Source organism: Nerophis ophidion, linkage group LG06 (genome assembly GCF_033978795.1).
Source record: "Nerophis ophidion isolate RoL-2023_Sa linkage group LG06, RoL_Noph_v1.0, whole genome shotgun sequence".
Classification (NCBI taxonomy): domain Eukaryota; kingdom Metazoa; phylum Chordata; class Actinopteri; order Syngnathiformes; family Syngnathidae; genus Nerophis; species Nerophis ophidion.
In genome coordinates, this window is record NC_084616.1 from 36263311 (window position 1) to 36291213 (window position 27903).

Below are 27903 nucleotides of genomic sequence, written 5' to 3' on the forward strand. Positions count from 1 at the left end.
TGAGAATCATTTGACTCACCAGACTGCGATTGTGTTAAAACGATCGCGTTAGGATCTTACGGCAAATCCTCTATGAAACTAAATAATGAATACACATAATATTAAATAATTTGAAGGTTTAAACACACCTCGATAATCATCTTCCAACTTTGTAAGATCGTTTAAGCAAAGTTCATCGTCTTTCACTTCGTCGTCATCGGCTGTAAAAAAAAAAGTATTACAACGTCGTACAAGTGCAATGCTTTTAACGTTTAAATGCTTAAATGGAGTTAAACCAATGTCTAATAACATGGTGAAGCAGAGGTAATGGTGTGTGTGTGTGTGTGTGTGTGTGTGTGTGTGCGTGTGTGCGTGTGTGTGTGTATGTGTGTGTGTGTGTGTGTGTGCGTGCGTGCGTGCGTGCGTGTGTGCGTGCGTGCGTGTCCTGTTGTTTCAGACGATCGTAAACATTTAAACTGTCAGATGGGAAGTCAGTAAAAACTGAACCCTCCTTTGTCCCCCAAACTGACCTGTTGATTCAAACGACCGTAAAGACCAGTTGCTACGTGACACTGTGTTCTGCGATAGTTTTTTCCATCTGTTTAAATATGTTTTCGTGAGGTATGGAAGTTGTTTCAGACGATCGTAAACATTTAAACTGTCAGATGGGTGGTCACATGCTGCTCAGATGACATTGCTTTCTTAAAAAACTGAACCCTGCTTTGTTCCCTCGTCAGGTCTTAACGATGTGTGCGTACGAATGTGTGTGTGTGTGTGTGTGTGTGTGTGTGTGTGTGTGTGTGTGTGTGTGTGTGTGTGTGTGTGTGTGTGTGTGTGTGTGCGTGTGTGCGTGTGTGTGTGTGTGTGTGTGTGTGTGTGTGTGTGTGTGCGTGTGTGCGTGTGTGCGTGTGTGCGTGTGTGTGTGTGTGCGTGTGTGCGTGTGTGTGCGTGTGTGTGTGTGTGTGTGCGTGTCCACCAAAAACTTCCCAATCCACGGTAGATAACGATGAAAATATCGAGAAAGGGCTTCCGTCTCTTCTTTCTTTTAGCTGAAATAAGCAGATATCACCCATTTCGTATCTGAATACAAATCCAAAAGATCCCTCCATCCCTAACCCTTCCAAGTCCCATTTCTCACGCAAAGACTCGGTCGGCGGCATCTGAATACGATTTAGAAACACTCGACTTTTTTGCGGAGCGTCAATGTAAGTTTTATTATTTTTATAAATCGACACAGGCGTTTCACTAATCATGACCGAATCGAACAAAGTCTTTACGCTAACGTATAAAGCTCCAAATAATGACTAAGCCTTACACCGCCCTTTTGTACCCCTCCTCTGCGTGTGTGTGTGTGTGTGTCTGTGTGTGTGTGTGTGTGTGTGTGTGTGTGTGTGTGTGTGTGTGTGTGTGTGCGTGTGTGCGTGTGTGTGCGTGTGTGTGCGTGTCCACCAAAAACTTCCCAATCCACGGTAGATAACGATGAAAATATCGAGAAAGGGCTTCCGTCTCTTCTTTCCTCCACCCTCTTCCTGGTTTAACCACTCCCACCGCAGGTCTTAACTCTGCCCTCTTTCTGTTTAAAACTCCACCCTCTTCCTGGTTTAACCACTCCCACCGCAGGTCTTAACTCCACCCTCTTCCGGGTAAGCCACACCCACTTGACCTTGACATTTGAACCTGACCTTTGACTTTGACCTTTAACCTTGACCCCTCATAAATCATTAACCTTTGAACTTGACCCCTCATAAATCATTGACCTTTGACCTTGAGGGGTCATAAATCATTGTTTTATGAGGGGTCATAAATCACTTTTGACTAAAGGTATCCCCTTAAATTCTCTGGTAAACCTGCAGGGATAGTTATTTAAATTGTTTTGAGGGCTACATATCCAAAATGGCCCAGCGCCTTCCGCCCGATTGTAGCTGAGAGAGGCACCAGCGCCCTCCACGACACCAAAGGGAATAAGCGGTAGAAAATGGATGGATGGATTTCCAGAATGCCAATGTGTGCGTGTATATATGTATTAATGAATGAATATACATACAGTATGTGTGTATGTATGTATAATTGTGTGTATGTGAGTATGTATGTGCATTTGTATGTACAATATATTTGTCTCCCAGTGTGTGTGGGAGCCAAAGTACGGCCCCAGCCGCCCAAGGAAACAAGGGCCCACACAGTATATATACTGTATTTCCTTGAATTGCCGCAGAGGCGCAAATTAATTTAAAGCCTCTTCTCACTCCTGCGCTTACCAAAGGCATGTGGTAAATGTAAGAATGCGCTAATTATTTTAAAACCTCTTCTCACTCCGGCACTTACCAAAGGCATGCAGTAAAAAGTGTGATGTATGCTTGGACCTTAAACCCTACTCAATAGCTCTTAATCTTCTTCCCTTTATGCGATTTCAAATTACCGGTATTGAAATCAGCCTCCTCCATTTTGAAAATGATGACAGGGGAAGTGTCACTCGTGACGTCACGAGTTTGACCAGGCGGTAATACTAAGCATGCGCTAATTATTTTGCGAAGCGAATTTGACCCGGCACTAATTCAAGGGAGGCGCATACTATATGCCCTGCGGCAATTCAAGGAAATATATATATATATATATATATATATATATATATATATATATATATATATATATATATATATATATATATATATATATATATATATATACATATATATATATATATATATATATATATTGGAAATAAATTCATAGTTTCATGGAAAATATTACAATGTGTTGTAAATGAAAAGTGTTTTTGGTTTCTTTCTCTTCCATATTATCAGGATTTTTACATTTCTCTAAGATTTTTGGCTTTTTGGATATAATTTGTTTACATTTTCATGGTGTTTGTCAGATTTTGCTGTAATCTTGAGCTAAAAAAAACAAAAAAGAAAAAAAATCTTTTTAAGTCACATGGGCATTAACAAACAATATAAGTGTGTTTTTTCAATGTTATTTAAGGGAAAGTTTGTTTTGTTATTGCTGATCACCACAGTAAGTGCATGCAATTTTCCCCTTGTAGACATAAAAAGAAGAAAGGCAAAACAAAAAATTATTAATGATTAAACAAAACACGTCTGTATAAAATGTGCCACAAGAGTCATGAAGTCATTTCCTCAGGATGTCACAGTGTGTAATTTATGGAATATTTGTAGATTGAACCTGGCATCACTTCCACATTTACTGTTCTACATGCTGATGTAAGGCCATGTTTTGATTCTCTGGGCAAGTCATTCACTTGCCATTTCCTGCATTTATTTTACATTGAACAAGTACCGTGCATGTACTTCAGGTTTAAAAAAATGTGGATTAATAATTTATCACAGGTCCCAATGTGATATGAAGCGTTCCAGTTCCAAAATTGTTTACAATGTGTCAAAAACTCAATGTTTGTCCATCAAGGCTATTGCTATAGTTAAGAGACAGATGCTGAATATTTATTGAAATTCCTTCACGAGTGAATTAAAGTTCCATTGCATTCTATTTCCCTGTTATTGCCACAAGGGATGTGAATCTTCCAAACACTCAGGATTCAATTCAGGTGTGATTTTTGGGGTCACAAAAAAATTCAGAATCACTTCTTGATTTAACCGAAATCCATATCAGACCAATTCTCCCAAGATATTTGGTACAACAAGACTTCTTTGAAACAAATTACAGGTTACAAAAGTACCCTCTTGGTGGCTAACATAGGAGACATGAAGTAAGCGTGTAGAAGTATTAAAAAGGTACTTTTAAAAATCGATTCTTCATGTCAGCAGACTGGGTAAATCCTGCTGAAATCCTATGTATTAAATGAATACAGAATTGTTTTGAATCAGAAAAATATCGTTTTTGAATCGAGAATCGCGTTGAATCGAAAAACATCGATATATTATCGAATCGCGACTCCAAAAATCGATATTGAATCAAATCGTGGGACACCCAAAGATTCGCAGTCCTAAAGGATATATAAATATATATATATATATAGATATATATACATCCATCCATCCATCCATTTCTACCGCTTATTCCCTTTGGGGTTGCGGGGGGCGCTGCTGCCTATCTCAGCTACCATCGGGCGGGAGGCGGGTTACACCCTGGACAAGTCGCCACCTCATCACAGAGCATATTTAACATATACAAACCCCGTTTCCAGATGAGTTGGGAAATTGTGTTAGATGTAAATACAAACGGAATACAATGATTTGCAAATCATTTTCAACCCATATTCAGTTGAATATGCTACAAAGACAACATATTTGATGTTCAAACTGATAAAACTTTTTTTTTTTTACAAATAATCATTAACTTTGGAATTTGATGCCAGCAACACGAGACAAATAAATTGGGAAAGGTGGCAATAAATACTGATAAAGTTGAGGAATGCTCATCAAACACTTATTTGGAACCTCCCACAGGTGTGCAGACTAATTGGGAACAGGTGGGTGCCATGATTGAGTATAAAAACAGCTTCCCAAAAAATGCTCAGTCTTTCACAAGAATGGGTGGGGCGAGGTACACCCTTTTGTCCACAACTGCGTGAGCAAATAGTCAAACAGTTTAAGAACAACTTTTCTCAAAGTGCAATTGCAAGAAATGTAGGGATTTCAACATCTACGGTCCATAATATCATCAAAAGGTTCAGAGAATCTGGAAAAATCACTTTACGTAAGCGGCATGGCCGGAAACCAACATTGAATGACCGTGACCTTTGATCCCTCAGATGGCATTGTATCAAAAACCGACATCAATCTCTAGAGGATATCACCACATGGGCTCAGGAACACTTCAGAAAACCACTGTCACTAAATACAGTTTGTCGCTCCATCTGTAAGTGCAAGTTAAAGCTCTACTATGCAAAGCGAAAGCCATTTATCAACAACATCCAGAAACGCCACCGGCTTCTCTGGGCCCGAGATCATCTAAGATGGACTGATGCAAAGTGGAAAAGTGTTCTGTGGTCTGACGAGTCCACATTTCAAATTGTTTTTGGAAATATTGGACATCGTGTCATCCGGACCAAAGGGGAAGCGAACCATCCAGACTGTTTTCGACGCAAAGTTCAAAAGTCATCATCTGTGATGGTATGTGGGTGCATTAGTGCCCAAAGCATGGGTAACTTACACATCTGTGAAGGCACCATTAATACTGAAATGTACATACAGGTTTTGGAACAACATATGCTGCCATCTAAGCGCTGTCTTTTTCATGGACGCCCCTGCTTATTTCCGCAAGACAATGCCAAGCCACATTCAGCACGTGTTACAACAGCGTGGCTTCCTGAAAAAATAGTGCGGGTACTTTCCTGGCCCGCCTGCAGTCCAGACCTGTCTCCCTTCAAAAATGTGTGGCGCATTATGAAGCGTAAAATACGACAAGCTCTACATAAAACAAGAATGGGAAAGAATTCCACTTTCAAAACTTCAACAATTAGTTTCCTCAGTTCCCAAATGTTTATTGAGTGTTGTTAAAAGAAAAGGTGATGTAACACACTGGTGAACATGCCCTTTCCCAACTACTTTGGCACGCGTTGCAGTCATGAAATTCTAAGTTAATTATTATTTGCAAAAGAATTAAAAAAAGTTTATCAGTTTGAACATCAAATATCTTGTCTTTGTTATGCATTCAATTGAATATGGGTTGAAAAGGATTTGCAAATTATTGTATTCCGTTTATATGTGCACCAACACAATTTCCTAACTCATGGAAACGGGGTTTGTATATATATATATATATATATATATATATATATATATATATATATATATATATATATATATATGTATATATATATATATATATATATATATATATATATATATATATATATATATATATATATATGTCTTGATTGGATTACCCAGAGAATAGTGCTCGATACCGTGGTAGAGCGCAATATGTAGGTGTGGGAAAAATCACAAGACTACTTCATCTCTACAGAACTGTTTCATGAGGGGTTCCCTCAATCATCAGGAGATTTTAATGGAAGCATTCACATACAATGGTTTATATAGGGCATAGAGTGGGTGGGTACAGGCAGGCGTAGGGGCGTGGTGATTGGCTCATGTGTTACCTAGGAGGTGTTTCCGTCTGTGGCGGCATGTTGAAATGATTTCACTGCGCTTGTTGAGGGATGATAGATCTGGATGATATATAATAAACAGTTTCTCTTTTAAGCATAGGTTGCATCTTTTATTACCACTGTTGTAAGGTGTGCTGGATGCAAGAATTTGCCATGTTATTGAATATTCAACATTATTGTCTTTGAGGTTCCAAATGTGTTTGCTGAGTTCTGTAGAATTCTGCAAAGTCTGGTTTCTAAAGTAGGCGTTGTGATTAATCCATCTTGTTTTGAACGCTCCTTCGGTTAATCCTACGTACGTGTCGGATGTGTTAATGTCCTTGCGTATTACCTTTGCTTGGTAAACGACTGATGTCTGTAAGCACCCTCCGTTGAGAGGGCAATCAGGTTTCTTGCGACAGTTACATTCCTTATTCGTTTCAGAGTCGTTTAGTCTGGGGGTAGGCAGTCCTTTTGCAATTGCTTTGTTGTGGTTTGAAATGATTTGTTGTATGTTATTCATACAGCTGTAGCTCAATTTAATGTTGTTCTTGTTGAATATTTTTCTTAGGGTGTTGCCTTTGGGGAAGTGTTTGTCGATCAGAGTGAGGAACTTGCGGCCGATGTTGGTTGAGACGTTTTGGCTGAATGGCGGATTGTACCAGATGATGTTGTTTCGTTTTCTGCTCTTTTTTGGTTGGTTTCCTGGAGTGGGTTCATAGGTGAGGGTGAAGTTGTATCCGCTTTCATCAAGTGCTTTCTGGTACGGGGGGGTTGCTAGGTCAAATTCAGCTTTGCTAGATGACAGCATTGATAGCCTTTTATTAATTCCGGTAGGTATTCTTTTCGTGGTGGTGGGTGAGTGGTTGCTGTCATGGTGCACGTATTGGAGTGTTGTGTTGGGTTTTGTGAATGGTTGGTAGCTGTTATTTCTCAGGTTGAAAGTGACGTCGAGGAAGTTGACGGTTTGCTTGTTGGCTTCAATCGTGATCCGTAGGCCGTTTTCTTTGAAGATTTGGCATATGCGCTTCTTGGTGTTCTCGCTGCTCCTTGGCGAGGCGCGGCACACTGCCAGTCCGTCATCACGGTAAATACCAAGGTTCAGGTTGAGGCTAGCAAGCTGGGAGAGGAGGAAACTCCCAACGAGTTCGCACGTTTCTGCTCCGTCAAAACTCCCCATAGTAACGTCAAATGTCAAATTGTTCTTTTTTTGCCATGGTGTACTGTTGTGGATGAGTATGGAGTTCTTTGCGTGGATGATGATGTTTCTTTCATTGCCTGTGATTGAGTCGTAGTCCGAGGCGAAGTTTAGTGCTTGGGTCAGTAGGTCTTGCGTGATGGAAGGGTAAAATTCTTCGATGTCGAAGGAGATAAAGTTGTGTTGTTGTTTGTGTTGGATGTTGTTAAACCATTTGATTACTGCTGCTGTATTTCTCCATTGGTTGAGTGGTGTTGTGTCCTTGATTTTTGTGTTGATTCTGTCCAGGATTATTTTGCTGATTTTTCCTATTTCGGATTTAGTTGGGTTTATTAGTCGGCATGTTGGGTTATTTGCGAAGTTCTAACCACAACCAAGCAATTGCAAAAGGACTGCCTACCCCCAGACTAAACGACTCTGAAACGAATAAGGAATGTAACTGTTGCAAGAAACCTGATTGCCCTCTCAACGGAGGGTGCTTACAGACATCAGTCGTTTACCAAGCAAAGGTAATACGCAAGGACATTAACACATCCGATACGTACGTAGGATTAACCGAAGGAGCGTTCAAAACAAGATGGAATAATCACAATGCCTCCTTTAGAAACCAGACTTTGCGGAATTCTACAGAACTCAGCAAACACATTTGGAACCTCAAAGACAATAATGTTGAATATTCAATAACATGGCAAATTCTTGCATCCAGCACACCTTACAACAGTGGTAATAAAAGATGCAACCTATGCTTAAAAGAGAAACTGTTTATTATATATCATCCAGCTCTATCATCCCTCAACAAGCGCAGTGAAATCATTTCAACATGCCGCCACAGACGGAAACACCTCCTAGGTAACACATGAGCCAATCACCACGCCCCTACGCCTGCCTGTACCCACCCACTCTATGCCCTATATAAACCATTGTATGTGAATGCTTCCATTAAAATCCCCTGATGATTGAGGGAACCCCTCATGAAACAGTTCTGTAGAGATGAAGTAGTCTTGTGATTTTTCCCACACCTACATATATATATATATATATATATATATAGATATATATATATATATATATATATATATATATATATATACAAATACAAAACAGTATAAATAATACATAAATAACAACATAAACTATTAAGAAAAATTGTAGCAAAAGTAGCAATAGATACTATATATATATATATATATATATATATATATATATATATATATATATATATATATATATCCTGATGATTGAGGGAACCCCTCATGAAACAGTTCTGTAGAGATGAAATAGTCTTGTGATTTTTCCCACACCTATATATATATATATATATATATATATATACATATATATATATATATATATAATATTAAAATATTTTTCGATGACATACATTTTATATTATTCGCCGCTCAAAGGTGGCTTTTTACTAAATCCTTAGTAAAATTCCATGTATTTTTATTGTCAATTTGCCTATTAAATTGGTGCAAAGTACTCTGTGTTGCAACTAGCCTGTGTATGAAAAGTGCGAAATAAATATATTTGGAATGATTGAACACTGACTTGTTGTATTGTAATCATTTTTTTGTGTGTGTGTGTGTTTTACGATTTAAAGTCATTTTAAAAATCTGTATATTTACTAATGTTTCTTAATGTGTCGCTACTTTCCCATTGGGTGACATTTCCTCGCCGGATGCAGCTGGGATAGGCATCAGTCACACCTGCAACCCCCGAGAGGGACCAGCAGTAGAAATGGATGGATGGATGGATTGTCGCTCTAATTTGAATCTGAGTAGAACAAATTGAAACAAGAAATGACATTTATAAGCACGTATGGAAAACAACTCCACCCTAATAACATTTTAAACCAATTTTGAATTATTTATGTCGTGAAAAATTTGTCGCAATGATAATGTATGTCTGACTGTCCATACATTCATTTTCTGGTCTGATTGTCCTCATTATCACAGCTGACTTGAATCTGTGTCAATCACACAATACATATAGACTAGGGATTCTCAAACTTTGTTATCCATACCTAGTGGTACACCAAAGAATTACTTAATTAAATAGTCACACGCAGTACTGTTCAATGTTCAATGTTACAGTGTCCCAAATCATTAAATATACATGTTACATTTAAGCTCTTTTTTGTTTTTAATGAATGCTGGGCCTACTGTGCTACTGTATTATATTGTTGATCATTAAGGTGGTAGTTGGAGTTCATTCTGAAGTGGTACTTGCATGGTGAATGAAGTTTGAGGACCACTGCGAGAACACTCACGTTCACACTTATAGACAATTTAGAGCAGGGTTATTCAACTCAATTGTCTGGAGGAAAAGAGAGAGAAGTAACTATCAGGTGAAAGTTAAGTAGTTTGTGCCTTTGGTGGTCAGAAAAGTGATGTGACGCTTATCTGAATCATGGATCCTCGGCTGGTCTTTGACAATTGACATACGTAGAGGGACAGCCCAAGAAGGCGGGGTTTAACCCAAACTAGTTATTTCCTGCTCAGCAGTGACAACACGCAAAGGTAAAGTTTTAAACCCAATAAACCTACTTCAGTTCTACTTCGCATTTTTGTAAAAACAAAATGTGGTGGCATTTTATCCCACGCTGACCGCTATTGCTTGCCACAATAAGCGTAAATTTGACCCAGATTGCGTTTTATCAAGCAAGCAGCTGCGATCGTTCGCTAGCTAGCATGAATACAATATGTCATTTGAGGAATTCAGAACGTGACGAGATTTTAATATGGTGAACATTTATATTCATTTTGAAAAGTTCATACTTAACACGTATTGGCGTTTTACGCGCTTAATGTTAAGTTTGGGAATGTTCAGTCCTTTGAAGGGGATTACCTGTTTAAACACTCAGCAGAGTTCAGGTGGGCGCTTAGGAATGACAGCATATGGATATATCGTACACTATTATCTCTTGTGGGACACAGATGTGCCTAGCAATTTCTGATATATATTTCCATATAATGTATGTTTGCAACTACACAACTGTGTCACAAGAAAGTGAGCAGCAGAATTATGCAAAACATAAGAATACTACTGAGTCAAGTAAATACAATATAGAAAAACTATGCACACTTCTCCTCAACATGTAGTCATACACAGTAATTACTGAACACTGATTATTTTTCTACAAATATTTGTTGTAATGCAAAATAGATTACTTGCAGTCAATGTGTTTTCATTTCAATCCAATCAATCCTATCCACTTTATTTATATAGCACATTTAAACAACAAGAACGTTTCCAAAGTGCTACACAGTCATGTTAAAAACAATATTAAAAAACATATTATGCTCCACCAATGACTGAATAAAAACAAAAAATAAATAAATATAGAAACCAATATAAAAACAATATAAAAAATAAATATGATTAAAAACAATTTTAAAGGGTAAAATCAATTAAAACAGTAAAATAGAAATCAAAAAGTATAAAAACACAGAGGACAACAGAGGACAGAGGACCACACAACTCACGTAGTGTTAAAAGCCAAAGAATAAAAGTGGGTCTTAAGACGAGACTTAAAACACTCCACTTTGGAAGCAGTTTGAACATGGAGGGGCAGAATGTTCCAGAGCTTAGGGCCCACCACAGAGAAGGCCCTGTCTCCCCTGGTTTTAAGTCTGGTCTTGGGCACCACGAGCTGGAGCTGGCTCTCGGACCTCAGAGTGTAAATTTGGATAAGGTCCGAGATATACTGAGGTGCCAGTCCATGTAAAGATTTAAAAACAAACAGCAATGGTTTTAAAATCAATTCTAAAATGAACAGGGACCCATTGCAAACTCTGAAGAATTGGGGTTATATGCTGGCGTTTCCTGGTCCCTGTTAAAAGTCGTGCTGCATAAAGTCCATTGCAGTAGTCCAGGCGACTTGAAATAAAAGGATGCACGACTTGTTCAAAAAGTTTAAAAGATAAAAAAGGTTTAACATTTACTAAAAGACGAAAGTGATAAAAACACGATTTTAAAACGCCATTGACTTGTTTGTCAAGTTTAAAATCGCTGTCTATAGTGACGCCAAGGCTGGTGACTTTGGAACGCACATAATTTTGCAATGGTCCCAAGTCAATGAGGGCCGGACCAAAAACTGCAATTTCAGTTATTCCCTCATTCATCTTTCGTATGTGCGTATATAACTTACACATTTTATTTTCGTTTTTGCGGATTAACCACACAACCGAATCGATTTTTTCAGCAACTAAGATGTTTTCTTCTTCTGTCCAAGATGAACGTGGGCGTGGCTCACAGCGAAGTCAACCCCAACACACAGGTGATGAACAGCCGAGGCATATGGCTCGCCTACATGCTGCTGACTGTGGTGTTGCACATCATTCTGCTAAGCATTCCCTTTTTCACTGTGCCGCTTGTCTGGACCCTAACCAATGTTATTCACAACCTGGTAAGTTTTCAAATTATGTTCATCACGAAAACCTGAGCAGATAAACTCTGCAGCTTCTTGAGCGTATGAGTTGTTCTTATAGGGGAGCTGCACTTTGTTTGGAATTGTGCCTATTGTTAACAAGCATTATCAGAGACAAGAATCCACATGTTTTTTTATATAGTATTTTAAAGATGACAAAAACGCTTGGAAGATGCAACTAGTGGGAGTCACCGTTGTAGCCTTCAAAGCCCTTTAAAACAACTTCAAAACCTTACATCAAACGTTTTGTATACATACTGCAAGTATGTATATAATTTATTAACAGATACGTTCATAACAATATGTAATATGTACAATATTTACTGTATTTTAGTCATTTTAAACATAGCCAAAACTGACTTCTTTCGCGCATTGATTTCCGTTTCCAAAGGAGCACACATCCGACTTACGGCAATAAACGTACGTGTGTCCCTACTTGGTTCGGCGTGGCTCGTGTAGTAGAGCGGCCTTGCCAGAAACATGAGGGTTCCAGGTAGGGCTGGGCGATATATCGCAAAACTTGTCTCTGCGCAATATAGAAAAAGTCTATATCTTGATATTCGAGTATACGTTCTCACGCAGTTGCTTAGCTGCTGGCATTACACGACAGGCGCTTCCTACTGTTTGTTGTCTCACAGAGAGCAAGCGCACCTTCTTACACACGTCACAAACTGTCACGTCATACGTCACATAGTTATACGCCCTCGCCCAGCAGAGAGGTAGCAGCATTGGTATTGTTAGCTGTGGTGCTAGCGTTAATACAAGAGTAAGAAGGTGCGAATCTGGTAAAAAATTAAGGAATAATTACTTCTCAAGAAAAACAGCAGGGGGTCCATCTTCTGGCGCTGGTTTGACTTCAAGCGGGAATATGTCGAACAGACAACCGTAATTTGTCAAGTGTGGTGCTAAAGCGTTGCTACCAAAAGTAACATTACTGCTAATATGTAGCATCATTTGAAAAGTCACCTGCTAGAGAATGAAGAATGTTTACTTTGCGTGTCAACATCTCCATTCGGTGCCACACGCACCCAAAATCATGCAAAAAAGTGCACTTTATTTGTTTTAAACTATTGTAGTGGTGTTTTGTACAAAAAGTGCACTTTAATTTAGTGTTTTGATATGTCATCTTAGTGACATCTTGCACAAAAGTGCACTAATAGCTTGTTTTTAAATGTCTCTTACAATCTTGCACTTTCTGTTTTGGAAATTACATGAATGTTTGTGCCACTGCTTAATAACTGTTTAATAAATACAGTTTTGGTAAATGGACTTAGTTGTGATTTCCCTCTCTGCATGAAAGTTAAAAATATTAGCATATATTAATGCAGTATGAAGAAGAATGTTTTAATGTAGACACGTAGAATCGTCATACTGCTGTGATTATATGTATCAAGTGTTAATTCAAGGCTAATGCAAAATTCCGAGATATATATCGTGTATCGCGATATAGCCTATAAATATCGAGATATTAAAAAAAGGCCATATCGCCCAGCCCTAGTTCCGGGTTTGATCCTCGCTTCCGCTAGTATAGTCACACCTGTTGTGTCCTTGTGTAAGACACATAAATTTGCCCTTGCTCCTGAGTGGGTCAACTCCCGCCATCAGTGTGTGAATGTGTGTTTAAATGGGTGAATGTGGAAATAGTGTCAAAGCGCTTTGAGTACCTTGAAGGTAAAAAAAAAAAAACGTATAAAAGTATAATAATCCATTTACCGTTTTCTTCCGGAAACAGGCATGTGTGTGTTGTAATTATGGCAGACTTGGTAATGGACAACAAAGATGACTATTTTTGGACAAATGAGGATTCAAAACCTTATATTTTTGAAGCTGAATGAACAGAGGATGAACTACTGCATATAGAAGCAAACACGGACAAAGGGTGAAACGGAGCGGACGGAAGCCAAGTGAGTAAGGTCGGCGTGACACAAAGCTGCAAACATGGAATTTGCAGAATAGCTATTTTGACATAAATAAAGTGCAAAATCATTAGGATAAAACATCCCCGGCCACTCGACCAAATGCACAACTGTCCATCGAGTGAGTCACATTTTAATATTGATCAGGATACAGTGCTGTACGTTGTGACAAATTTACTCGCAAATGGGCCTAAAAATAGGCCGTGCGACTTAAAAAAAAAACAAAAAACTGTTTCACATGTGCGAAAACAGATTTCGACCCATTATAGCATTTTGTTCCTAAAATCCATCCAAATTTGCTAAAACTAGAGTAAGATTTTGCATAGCATGATTGCAATACATTTAAACCATAACCAAATGATTGATCACTCCCACATTGACCTGTATGTATACCCACCAACCCTACCCCACCCGCAACATGCACAGAGGGGAGCGGGGCTGCTCCTCATAGCGCGCACATTCAATCCAACACAAATGAAACTACATCTTAGTTGAAGGAACTGGTCAGTAAAAGACAAATGTTTTTTCACCACCACTTCTCTAAAATCTTTGTGTATGTCTTATAACAATGTTTACCTATAAAAACACCATTGTTAAAGGTCAACAATTTAATGTTGCTGCTAAACACGTCCTTTTAAACCAAGGTACTTTATTTCATATTTTTTTCTTTTGTGTTTTTGTTAGCTGAAGAATTGAGCATAGATAATGTTTTCTTAAAGAAGATTGCGGATTATATTTGACTTTTCTTATATTATTTTCAAGTTAGTTTTTTTCTTATCTCAAAACACCTCTTAAGTTGGGTTCCTATTATGCAAAACCTACTTTTCTTACTTGTTGGTAACTGTTTTGGGGCATTTGGGATCCCCATCAGTCTCGAAAATAGAAAAACAAGGCATGGTGGAGATACTTAGTTACGTCAACGAATATTTACATTAATGGGTTAGTTTATGGGGCAGCATGGTGGTAGAGGGGTTAGTGTGTCTGCCTCACAATACGAAGGTCCTGAGTAGTCCTGTGTTCAATCCCGGTCTCTGGATCTTTCTGTGTGGAGTTTGCAGGTCCTCCCCGTGACTGCGTGTGTTCCCTCCGGGTACTCCGGCTTCCTCCCACTTCCAAAGACATGCACCTGGGGATAGGTTGATTCGCAACACTAAATTGGCCCTAGTGTGTGAATGTCAGTGTGAATGTTGTCTGTCTGTCTGTGTTGGCCCTGCGATGAGGTGGCTACTTGTCTAGGGTGTACCCCGCCTTCCGCCTGATTGTAGCTGAGATAGGCTCCAGCGACCCCAAAGGGAATAAGCGGTAGAAATGGATGGATGGATGGGTTAGTTTATGGGCCAAACTATATCGGGATATGAGTTTTGATCCATATCGCCCAACCCTACACTCATGTTAGCGACTGTACGAGCACAGTTTAGAGATGTTCTCTATGTTTAATTGAGCGTTACAGTAGGCCTTATGATGGTATTGTGTTTATATGTATGGGGGCACACGTGTACCTTTTTTGAGTGTTAATGAATTTGTAATATTTTAGACATTTCATATTGCTACAAAAAAATTTCCGTGCTACAAAAAAAAAATCTGTTCTATTAATTTTTGTCATTTAGTAGCACCGGTGCCGCTAGTAAAAAAGGCTAAGCGTGATACTGATATACACGCAGCACGTCGTGCATGTTTTTATAACTGCAGTGCATATGCTGTCTGGCTAGCTGTGTACAAACAGAACACGAAACGTTGGCTAATACTTTACAGATACAGTAATATGATTGTTCATATTTTTCAGTCAGTACAGATTGGTGTCCATCCCAATGATGTGCATGTTGTGCTGACATAGAAGCTAGCTTAACTCTTGCAGTAGTTAGCTTTTAAGGCTAATACCGAAGCATGCCAAAGTGTTACTACGCTAGATAAAGAGTTCCTCAGTGTTTGCTCTTACTATATTTATGTTACTACAGCTTTATTATTTTACAGGTCACAGAACATAATTGAAGTATTGGTAACGGTATTTGAATGCATTTTTTTTAAATGATTTGGAAGTAGAATTGATTGCTCCCATTAGCTGCATGGCTCGCTACCTACAACGAGCTGATTTTTACATGTTAGAATAAAAAAACAAAACTTTTGTCTTCTTATCGCTTATTAGTACTGTGAATGATAGGCAAACGTTTTTAAAAAAGTGCTGTTCCCCGTTAACAAATTTATGAGACAACCACCCATTGCTAGGGTTAGGGTTAGGCATGATTACCCTAATCAACATAGATAGTAATAAATTACAAAAACATTTTTAAGGTTTGGGTAACGGTTGATAAACAGAAGCTCTTTAACTGAAATTACATTTATTTACTACATTTTAATTATTATTGTTATCCATTATATTTTAAATATACTGTTGTAATTGATAAAGTAGTGAAATTACTGTACAAAATGTATTTACTTGCATTATTGGGGGGTTGTAAAGGTACAGGTAAGTTGAATTTTCTGCTGTCGCACCTCCTCCAGTGCCCGTGGGTCAGCTGCAGGGTTATTAGCCAGGAACCACCAATCCTCATTGTTTCACTACTTTCATCCTGGAACGTCACCTTGTGGCAAACCAGTTTTCGGGACGTCTCTCTGTCACTATCTGCCGCTGATAGTATTTCCCCCTGCGTTCTGGTTGGGATTTTGAGTTCTTCTTGGTGTTTTCCTTGGTCTGGTTTATCTCTGTTCCTCACCTTACATGACAAAGTTGGTGGGGTTCTTTACTGGTGGTGACTTCTTGTTGCCTTGACGATACCAGCACTTTGGCTAGGTTACTTAGGTACTGGTCGTGGCGACATTTATAGCGCCCCTGAGAGAGTGCGATCGTACAGCCTGATAAGATGCGCTGGAGACTCGCGTTCTTCCTATTGCAGATGTAACAACATTGCTCGTTCCCAAACCACTGGTGGAGTTTGTGATGGCAGGAAAATGTGTCTTAGGTTGACGGACTCAGGATGCTAAGCCTCGCCTGTTGAATTTTACAATTTTCTGAACTGAAGTTGCGGTTGACAACTCCATCTCAGGTTGTCCAACTTCCTTGTAGGCCTTGCGACTCAGCTTTCATCTTATATCGCTCTACCTTCATCCTTGTCACCTCCAACACCAGAATCTCTTTTCATTTCCTCGCGGTTGGCTTTAGACCAGAAGCAAGGCGCCTCCTCCCCATCTTAGTGCTGCTTTACCTGCGCAGACTCTGCCAATCTCCTGATGTTGAAGCCTAGCGACGACTCAATCGGCCTCAGTATGTGCATTCCACTTTCAGCGCAACACTATAGTTTGGTTCCTTACTGACTGATCAGCAGACTTTGTTATATCAAGAATTACCTTGATCTACTGCATTTTTTAGCCTAACCTGATGGACTGTGGTTGTAGTATGTTCTTTCCAAAGATATCCTTTTCAGAGAGGCACCCTGGCATCTTCAACCGCTTACTGGTGAATGAATTGACTTTTGTACCCATCTTACTTGCAGTGAATAAGGGGATTCCACACATTTTCAGCTGCAACATCACCCAAATATAGGAAGTGATCTGGTTGCACCATAACTAGTATTTCAAGGATATGGGATGTGTGGGAATGTATGACTTAAGACGCTGTTCATTCTCGATTGGTTGACATTCCACAGAAGATCATGACATCAGTGAGCTCCATCCACAAAGATGGAAACTCCTGAGCAGCAATATTCTTTTTATAATAACATTTGACTTTGCTTTTGTGGCTTGAAACATTGTGTAATTAAAAGTATACATGTTTTCTTGATTGCGTACACTCAGGAATTGTCTCTTACTTAAATGTATTCTCAGGGAGAGAGGAGGATATGAAGTACCAATGTTGATCAATGACCAAGTGTTTTTCCTTCCTGTACCTGTGCAGGTGATGTACCTGTTCCTGCATACGGTAAAGGGCACACCCTTTGAGACACCGGACCAAGGCAAAGCTCGTCTGCTCACACACTGGGAACAGATGGACTACGGCATACAGTTCACAGCTTCACGCAAATTCCTCACCATCTCACCAATTGTTCTGTAAGTGGGTCTACAATTGTTTATGTCACCGTGCAATTGGTCTGTCGTTTACTCACAACACCTGTGTTCATTCTTGAGTATGCATCTGAATACATGCACCATGTAGATCTATACCACCTGTGGAATTTTTTTTTTTTTATCCAAGGACTCCCACTACAATAGGCCTGCACTTTTGTTAAAAACAAAGCAGTGCAGTATCAGTATCTAATTTTTTACTGTCCAAAATAGTGTTTATCTGTAGTTGTCTTACTTAAAAGATTTGGAGATAAAAAACCAAAACACATAAAATAATTAACTGTAACTGCCCTCTTTGGGGTTAATAAAAATGTATTGCTAAATGAAAATACAGTGTAACTTGAATTTACAAACTTAACTGTTTTTTGAACAGGGTTCATAAAAATAACATTTTTTATATTAAAGCAAATGTCCTCATAAGAAAAAACGTAAACATGAATAATGCATTACAGTCTTGACAAAAGTCCATACCGTGCTTAAGTAAAAGTGTGTGCACTTTGATCACAATATAAAGCACTTTTCAGTACCATTTATAAAAAAAAATTATAACAAGATGGATGAACTTACGATTTAATAACAAAGTTAAAAAAACAATTTGCTCAACTAGGGGTGTCAAACTCACTTTAGCTCAGGTGCCGCATGGAGGAAAATCTATTCCGACTGATAAAATCATAGTATAATAACTTAAAAAATAAAATTACGAGAACTACAGATGTTTTTTCTTTTTTTACTCTGACCCTCAATAGAACAAGCACATTCTGAAAATGTAGTTGAAATATCTGAGGAAAAATTGGTGCAGTTGCAAAAACACCATAAAGAACACATGAACTTAGACTTTGTCTCAGTGTATCTACAAAGCCAATAAACTGTAAGTCACAGCCTATCTAGGATTGACCTAAATGCAAAAATAGATAATAAATAAAAACTTGTAGGTATCAACAACCTCATTTTTAATTTCCATATAACAATCCTGCGCTAACTCAACAAACCATACCAACTGAGATAGAAACTATTCAAGAGGGTTGAGTAACTTCCTGTCTTGTAGGCATCGCTGTGTATTGATAGAAAAATAAAAGCAGTGCATAAATGAACCGACTTGTCCAGGGTGTTCCGCGCCTTCCGCCCGAATGCAGCTGGGATGGGCTTCAGCCACCCAAACAACCCCAAGAGAGACAAGCGGTAGAACATGGATGGATAGAGAGCAATCCATGAACCAATTCAACAAACTTAAAAGACTGACAGTATTGCAGTAAATCACACATTGTTCACTTTCTTTACATTTGCACAGAGGACAATCATTTTCACAGAATTACATCAAGGTGCAATGTCTCATGCAGCTTTTTAAGTGGGGGTACCAATTGTTTATTTTACTTATGAAACCTGGCCTCTTTTAGCTTTCACAAATACATCAATATCAAGTGTCACATCTTAATTGGCAGACAGTGTCAGAATATCATTCAAGTGCTTTTGCGTGAGCCTTGAGCGTTTTATTGTTCTATTGATGCTCCTTACAGAGAAAACTTGCTCACAAAGATGTGTGGGTTCTCTTTCAATTCCGTTAATAAAAAGAAAGAAGATATTTTTTCATGGAACACTCTGCGTCCACTTTTCTCATTTTAGACCAAGATATTTTAGGAAGATGAGGGTGCCAAATGATGAGTTTGAAGCAAAAGATGAAAAACGGCAGGTTTTACATTTCATTTGGGTCCAGAGGGTAGAGCTGCAGCCGCACTTTACTGTTTGTTGTTCTTCTTGCTCAACCTTTATAAACCTTTCAATCAATCAAAGTTTACTTATATAGTGCTTCATCACAAATGTCTCAAAGGGCTGCATAAGCCATGACAACTCAGATCCCACAACTTGGCAAGAAAAAAACTCAACCCAATGGGAACAACGAGAAACCTTGGAAGGGACCGCAGTGCAATGTATGCTGAGTGGATACGATTAATAATGTGAAAGTACAGTCCATAGTGGGACTGTACGTCACTTCCTGTTCATGAGAAAAGGACGCAAAGAAAAAGGCTCCACTTTTGCTACTGGAGTTTTTGTCTATTCTGAAGATTTTGACCACTTATTTGCGATCACAGCCACAGGAGAGTAACCTGGCATCCTTGACCTCATTTTGGTCAGTTGTGAGGCACTGATACGCTGAAATAAGGCAAGTTGGATGAGTCGTTAGCCTCAAGCCATCGGCGCCTTACCGCAGCTCAAAGCGGTTGCCTAGCAACCAAAAACTACGGCGAGTTTACAGCTGTTTTAAAGTGCTTCCAACGTCGCAGTGTTATAAGTTGACAGACTAACACCTCAAATTGATCTGTGAACAACACAAGGTACGCATTGTTGGAACAACCAAGTTAAACCTGCTGTAAGCTGCTAAAGTAACTGCCGTTTAAGACACAAGAGGCACTGACGTCATCGATCTGCCGCTATGCCAAAAGCTAAAGGGAAGACTGAAAGCCCAAAATCTTCGGTGTCAGCCGACAGGACACAACTGGGACCAAGATTTGAGACTGGACACAGGACATGATGGGGAACAAGGAGTACTACAAAAAATACTCCTTGAAATTAAAGAAAAAAAAAAAGATCAGAAAAAAGCAATGGAAGAACACAAACAAGATGTGAAAAGTCTGCAGCAAAATATTGAAAGTCTGCAAACTCAAATCATCACCAGAAAAAATGAAGTCTCTGACATGTGCCAACATTTGAAGACCTTTCAAGAAGATATGCGCCAACAAATGAAGACCTTTCAAGAAGATATGCGCCAACAAATGAAGACCCTTCAAGAAGAAAACTACTTGCTGTGGAATATCATAGATGAAATGGAGGAGGATAAACGAATGAATGATATCATCATGACAGGGCACCGAATTAAACCAAGATCCTATGCGAAAGCTGTGAATAATGAAGGTGAACCAGATGAAATGGATCTTGTCTCGGCAGAATAGCAAGTGGTCAACTTCCTGCAATCAAAGGAAATTGAAATCGACATTAATACCATCGAAACATGCATCCCACTGAACAGAAGAGACAACAACGCCACTCCAGTCGTGCTTGTGAAATTTGTAAACAGAAAATCTAAAATGGCATTGCTGAGACAGGGAAAGAAGCTGAAGGGAACAAATGTGTACATGAATGAGCATCTCACTAAACGTAATGCTGGAATCGCCAAGAAAGCACGCGACTTGAGAAAGCAGGGAAAAATCCAGGGAACTTGGAGCGCCAACTGTAAAATCTACATCAAGCTGAATGGAGGTCCAGAAGCAAGAGTAATTGTTGTCAATGACATCAAAGACCTGGAAAAATTTTAAGTTTACACAGCTTCCACAACAACGATGATAATGGACTCTGACAGAAAACAAGCACCTAAATTCAACATCAAAACTACTACACTGCAAGGGACGACTAAAAAAGAAGACTTAGATTCAGAACTGCATCCATCTACACTTATAGAGATTATTGAAACGACATCAAAGATTGTTGAGCAAGGAAATATGGAACTACAAAACTTCTGCAACAAAGAGCACAAAAACCAGGATTTGGAAAACGATATAGATCCAGATATAAAAAAAAATTCCCACATTAGTAACAATTGTTTTTATTACACAGATGAGCAATATAATAGTAACATTAAAAGTGACAACAAATTGTCAATTATTCATTTTAATAGCAGAAGCTTGTATGCAAACTACAACAACATTAAGAACTTTTTGAAACACATCAACAAACCCTTCAAAGTGATCGCCATCACAGAAACATGGATTGATGATAAAAAAAGGAACCGATTTTGATCTGGAAGGATATGAACTAAACTATATTAACAGAACCAACAAAAATGGAGGAGGAGTAGCTGTGTATGTGATGAAGAACCTGAACTACAAAGTGGTAAAAAACATGTCATTTGCTGTAGATAATATCGTAGAATGTATTACCATTGAAATATGTCAGGAAAATAGCAAAAACATAGTAATTAGTTGTATATACCGATCACCTAAGTCAAGTATAGAAACCTTTGAAGAATGGATCAAGGCATCTTACATGGACAATGGTAAAAAAATAATTTTCTTATGCGGTGACTTTAATATTGACTTATTGAATTCTAACAAGCAAAAGTTTATCGATGATGACTTCATTGATACAATGTACAGCATCAGTTTATATCCTAAAATCACAAAGCCAAGCAGAATCACAGGACACTGTGCCACGCTTATTGATAATATTTTTACCAATGATTTTGATAATAACACTACAAGTGGTCTACTTATAACCGACGTTAGTGATCATCTGCCAGTTTTTACAATATATGATGGAAACTGCAAAAAGAACACGGAAGACAAAAGGACATTTCAAAGACTGTGCACAGAGAAGAGGATGATTGCTTTTAAAATGGAGCTACAAAAGCAAGATTGGGACAATGTGTACAATGAAGAAGAGGTTGATGAAGCATACGAACATTTCTTAAACAAGTTCATAATACTTTATGACAAACATTGTCCATGGAGACAACTCAGTAGTAAACAGAGAAAGAATAATCAACCATGGATGACAAAAGGATTAAAAAATGCTTGTAAGAAGAAGAATACGCTATATAAAAAATGTATAGTACAAAGAACTACAGAGGCAGAAGTTAAGTACAAAAAGTATAAAAACAAGTTAACAAACATACTACGATCATGTAGAAAAGAATATTACAGTGAATTATTGGACAGGAACAAAAATAATATGAGAGCAACATGGGGCATTCTCAATAGCATTATTAAAAATGGCACTAAGGGATTACCCCCATTACTTCTTAGACAGAAATAAACATAATGACAACATAAAGGAAGTAGTTGAAAGCTTTAATAACTACTTTGTAAATATTGGACCAAAATTGGAAGAAAGGATTCCAGACCCAGTTTCAATTGAGGACTATTATGATACCATAGAGCGAAATCCCAACTCCATGTTCCTCAGTAATGTGACACAGGAGGAAATAGTTAAAATTGTGAAAAAATGTAAATCAAAGACTTCAACTGATTGTAATGGAATTGATATGGATACGATAAAAAAGGTGATTGATGAGATCTCAGGACCATTAATGTATATTGGTAACCTATCATTTCAAACAGGTACATTTCCAAACAAAATGAAAATAGCTAAAGTTGCACCAATTTATAAGACTGGTGATAAACATCTATTTACAAATTATAGTACTGTTTCTTTACTTCCACAATTTTCTAAAATCATTGAAAAACTGTTCAATAACATATTAGAGAGTTTCATAAATAAATATAGAATACTCGAAGACAACCAATATGGATACAGAACTAATGTTTCAACTTCAATGGCTTTAATTGAAATCACAGAAGAAATTACCAATGCAATAGATAGTAAAAAATGTGCGGCAGCAGTGTTTATGGATCTAACTAAAGCATTTGACACAATTAATCACAATATTTTAATAAAAAAACTGGAACGATATGGCATCAGAGGGTTAGTCTTAAATTGAATAAGAAGTTATCTAATGAACAGGTAACAATACGTGCAGCTAGGCGAACACACTTCTACAATGCTAAATATTTCCTGTGGTGCACCTCAGGGATCAATACTAGGACCTAAATTATTCAATCTCTATATAAATGACATTTGTAAAGTTACAAGAGATTTAAAGTTAGTATTATTTGCGGATGATACAACAGCCTTTTGTTCAGGAGAGAACACACAGTGGATAATACAAATAATAACAGAAAAAATTAACAAATTAAAAAAATGGTTTGACAAAAACAGACTATCATTGAATCTCAGTAAAACTAAAATAATGCTATTTGGTAACAGTAGAAAAGAAAGTCAAACACAAATACAAATAGACGGAATAGAAATTGAAAGAGTAAATGAAACCAAATTTCTAGGTATAATGATTGATGATAAATTGAACTGGAAATCTCATGTAAAAAAATATAAAACATAAAGTTGCAAGAAATACATCAATAATGAATAAAGCCAAATATGTTCTAGACCAAAAATCACTTTATATTCTCTACTGCTCACTAGTGTTACCATATCTGAGTTACTGTGTAGAAATATGGGGAAATAATTACAAAAGAACACTTCATTCACTAACAGTGTTACAAAAATGATCAGTTAGATAATTGAGGGTATAGAGAACATACATTTATTTATTGAATCAAATATACTGAAATTCCACGACATAGTGGAATTGCAAACAGCTAAGATTATACACAAAGCAAACTATAACCTGCTTCCCAAGAATATACAACAATTCTTCTCAACAAAAGAAGAGAAATATAATCTTAGAGAAAAATGTAATTTAAAACATTTGTATGCACGTACAACACTTAAGACCTTCAGTATATCAGTATGTGGAATTAAATTATGGAATGGATTAAGCAAAGCAATCAAACAATGTACTAATATGATCCACTTCAAGAAACTCTTCAAACTGGAAGTCTTTACAAAGTACAAAAATGAAGAACCATGATAAACATTCTGATTTTACTCACCCATTCATTCTCAAAATAATCTGATTTATCACATTGTATGGAATAAAACTTACTTAAGCAATTATTTATTTATTTATTTATTTATTTGTATGGTGATTACTTATTACTTATGGAGTATACATTGTGAATACATTGAGAACAGGAAGTGAACAAAAGTTTTAGCAACTATTATGTAAAGAAAAGGGGTAGGATTAAATAAGCTCTGCTTCTTCCTCCTCGTTTTCGAACATGTTGAAAAGAGAAACTGGAAATTTTGATGTATCATGTTGTATGCTTGCATGTTCGAAATAAACTCAAACTCAAACTCAAACTCAAAAAAGGGGATCCTCTTGCATGTAGACATGTCACGGTGCAGAGACGTCACCGACTGATGCATAAGGAGTGGTCCATCCTGAGTCCCGACTTCATGTGAAAGTCCAGCCCATTGGGAAACTAGCAGAGGTACAGTATATTTAAAATGGAGACAAGTCAGCAGCGCAGAGATGTCACTAACTGATGCAAAGAGAAATGGTCCATCCTGGGTCCCGCCTTTGAACAGCTCACGCATCATCCATGAAGGCTGATCCAAGGTCACCTGATAACCTCTCCACTCAGGAGAGAGGGGAAGAGCAGAAAAGAGAGACAGCAGATCAACTGGTCTAAAAAGGGGTCTATGTAAAGACCAGAGTATACAAATGAGTTTTAAGAGGGGACTTAAATGCTTCTACTGCGGTAGCATCTCTAACTGGGCACTTGAAAGGACTGGAGCTTGAATAGAAAACGCTTTAAAGCCTGCAGAATTTTTTGCTGGAGTTCTCTGAACGCAGATTTCTTGCCCGACATATGATACAATACAATCAGCAAGATAGGATGGAGCTAGACCGTTTAGAGTTTTATTCGTAAGTAGTAAAATCTTAAAGTCGCATCTTAAGTGCACATGAATTGATCAACATGAACCCCGACTTAAACAAGTTGAAAAACTTATTCGGGTGTTACCATTTAGTGGTCAATTGTATGGAATATGTACTGTACTGTGCAATCTACTAATAAACGTTTCAATCAATCAATCAATCAGGAAGCCAGTGCAGGTGAGCCAGTAGCGGCGTAATATGATCAAACGTTCTTATTCTTATCAAAAGTCAAGCAGCGGCATTTTGTAACACTCTTAATGTGTGACTAAAATGTGAGAGTTAGGTCGAAAATCGTACCAAGAATCTTTAACGAGTCGCTTTGTACAATTGTTTGGTTGTCAAATGTTAAGGTGATGTTAATAAATAAGTGCCGATAATCAGCATTTCCGTTTTCTTAGCGTTAAGATACAAACAGTTGCTGGACATCCATTATTTAATTTCATTTAGACACGCCTCCAGGTAACTACAATCTGCCATGTTGGTCAGCTTTAAGGACATGTAGAGTTGGGTGTCATCACCATAACAGTAAAAGCTAACACCGTATTTGCGTATGATGTCACCTAGAATCTTTGCGTATGATGTCACCTAGAATCTTTTGCTTGCCTAACAGAAGAATCATCCACATCCAGTGGACGCATTTAAAACAGCGGTTTCTTTCATTTAAAAATGCAGCTCATTTTTACACTTAACAAACCCATCTCGCGGTCAGATGAAACCCGTTCGGGCCACATGTTTGACATCTCTAAGTTAAAATGTTCTTTATTTTTTATGCTGCTGCCCTGCAGACGCTTGTACACACACTGTGCCTGTGTCAGTTCTGTGATGCTCGCACAGTTTGGAATCATTAAAACTCCTTAACCTTAACAGCCAGCTTGCAGCAATTATTAGGAATAAAAATGTAAAATCCATTTTACTTACTTTACCAGTGGAAAGGATTGAGGCAGGAAGCAGTGTCCACATTGCTGTGGATACTGTTTCTATTCTTGATTGTTTCAAACATTCATTGCTTGTCTATTGCTTTCTTAGTACTCATATTGAGCCAACAAAACTACAAAAATGCTTTAAAAGGGCTAAAACAACAAAAAAGACAGTCAAAAAGCACAAGAGTTGGCACTGAAGATAGCACTGCTGAGCTGACAATTCCACCATTGTAGTCCAACGCTGTCGTCCACAAGTTCCTGATTTTTCTCTATCCTCTTGTTGTGGGGCAGACTGGCTCGCACATGCACATGCATCCTTTGCTGTTGCAATTTCTAATACAAATTAGCGTATTGTTCACACTTATATCTGGAAGCGCTAAAACCTACAACGTACATGACGCTGTCGCAGTGGAGACACATGATTATTTTTCTACACTTAAAACACTTCCTTGCGGTCTACATAACATGTAATGGCTTCCTGACTCCGTCCTTTCCACTAGTTAAGTAGGCAAAGTGGAGTTTATGTTTGTATTCCTAATCATTGCAGCAAGCTGGCTGTTAGAATTAAGTTGTTTTAATGATTCCAAAGAAGTGACACTGACACAGTGTGTGTGTGTGTGTGTGTGTGTGTGTGTGTGCGTGTGTGTGTGTGTGTGTGTGCGTGTGTGTGTGTGTGTGTGTGTGCGCGCGCGCGCGTGTTGGAAGGGCAGCGACATGTAAGGATGTGGTAAAATCCACAGTTGTTTTTACAGTACTACAGTATTTTTTAAGGTAAAATTCTGGCAACTGCACTGCCAGTAAAGTGAAAGTGAATAAATCATTGCCCCTTAATGTTGACCTTATACTGTACTCATTTAATGTCTTTGTCTTTACAGCTACATTCTTGCCAGTTTCTACACAAAGTACGACCGTACGCATTTCTTAATCAACACCTGCTCCCTCCTCAGTGTCCTGCTGCCAAAGTTGCCTCAGTTCCATGGAGTGCGGATATTTGGAATCAACAAATACTGACACAACAAACTGAAAACTTGGAATTAAACACTGGACTTTTGATTTGTGTCCAGGCTTTACCGTTTTACATCTATCTGAGTCCTCTGTGAAGCGATATATGGATTTGCTGTTTGTCTTGTCTGTTAAAGGAGCCCACGCTCTGCTGATGTTTTGTAAAGATATGTCTTTTTGTCAGAAGTGACATCTTTTTCTTCTTGCTGTCGAAAAAGCAGCATGTTTAAGTTGCTCTGCTTTGCAATGGGAAGTTGAACCTTTATTTTAGAACTATGACACACTGCCCACTACTATGTGTCTTTTTTGTAAACCACTTAGTTTGTTAAATTAAGATCTATTCTTAGTTTGATGATTGTTTGGAAAGCTGATATATTAATTTACCTGCATGTAATCAAGCACTAGATGGTTGCCTTCAAAATATTTCATAATGACGTTGTTTTCACAAGATGAGAAAAATGTTTGACCCTCATTTATCAGACACAACCAGGATTGGCTGTAGGTCTGCAAACTGTATGTATGGCTTTTAATGTGACCTTTTTACATTTTGTGTTTGTACAATAAATATTGGCTGTGATTTCCATTAAATTGTATTTCTAATCAATTTAATACAAAGACCAGTGGATGCACATAGATCCATATTATCTTTATATCGGCAATAGGCAAGTGTTTACATTTGCAAGTTAGTTTGCAGATATATTGTAACATTACAATATAATCTTCTAGTGGGAAAAAAATGCACTTATAATAACAGCAAGGCATACTAACTATATATTCTATTAGTAAACTTGAAAAAAACCTAAGTCTGCCCGTTTTCTTCTAAGGCCAACACTTACTAATGCATGTTTGTATTTCCTGTCATCTAGACCAGTGTTTTTTTTTTGTTTTTGTTTTTTTTAAATCAACATTAAAAACACAATATACACTTACAATTAGTGCACCAACC

At 38.0% G+C, this 27903-nt stretch overlaps 1 protein-coding gene across 3 annotated transcripts; it reads left to right on the plus strand.

Moving 5' to 3' along the window:
* Positions 1-9604: 9604 nt before the first annotated feature.
* ormdl2 (ORMDL sphingolipid biosynthesis regulator 2) lies at positions 9605-27545 on the plus strand. Of its 3 annotated transcripts, XM_061903616.1 has the most exons (5): positions 9605-9763; positions 11479-11652; positions 17479-17630; positions 24485-24586; positions 26831-26976. In XM_061903616.1, the coding sequence occupies exons 2-4, from the start codon at positions 11479-11481 to the stop codon at positions 24555-24557; spliced, it is 399 nt and encodes a 132-aa protein (XP_061759600.1). In that variant the 5' UTR covers positions 9605-9763; the 3' UTR covers positions 24558-24586; positions 26831-26976. The 3 variants fall into 3 exon arrangements, with proteins under 3 accessions (XP_061759600.1, XP_061759601.1, XP_061759599.1); XM_061903617.1 differs by lacking the exon at positions 24485-24586 and having other exon boundaries at positions 26903-27545; XM_061903615.1 differs by lacking the exon at positions 24485-24586 and having other exon boundaries at positions 9606-9763; positions 26831-27545.
* The last annotated feature ends 358 nt before the right edge of the window (positions 27546-27903 follow it).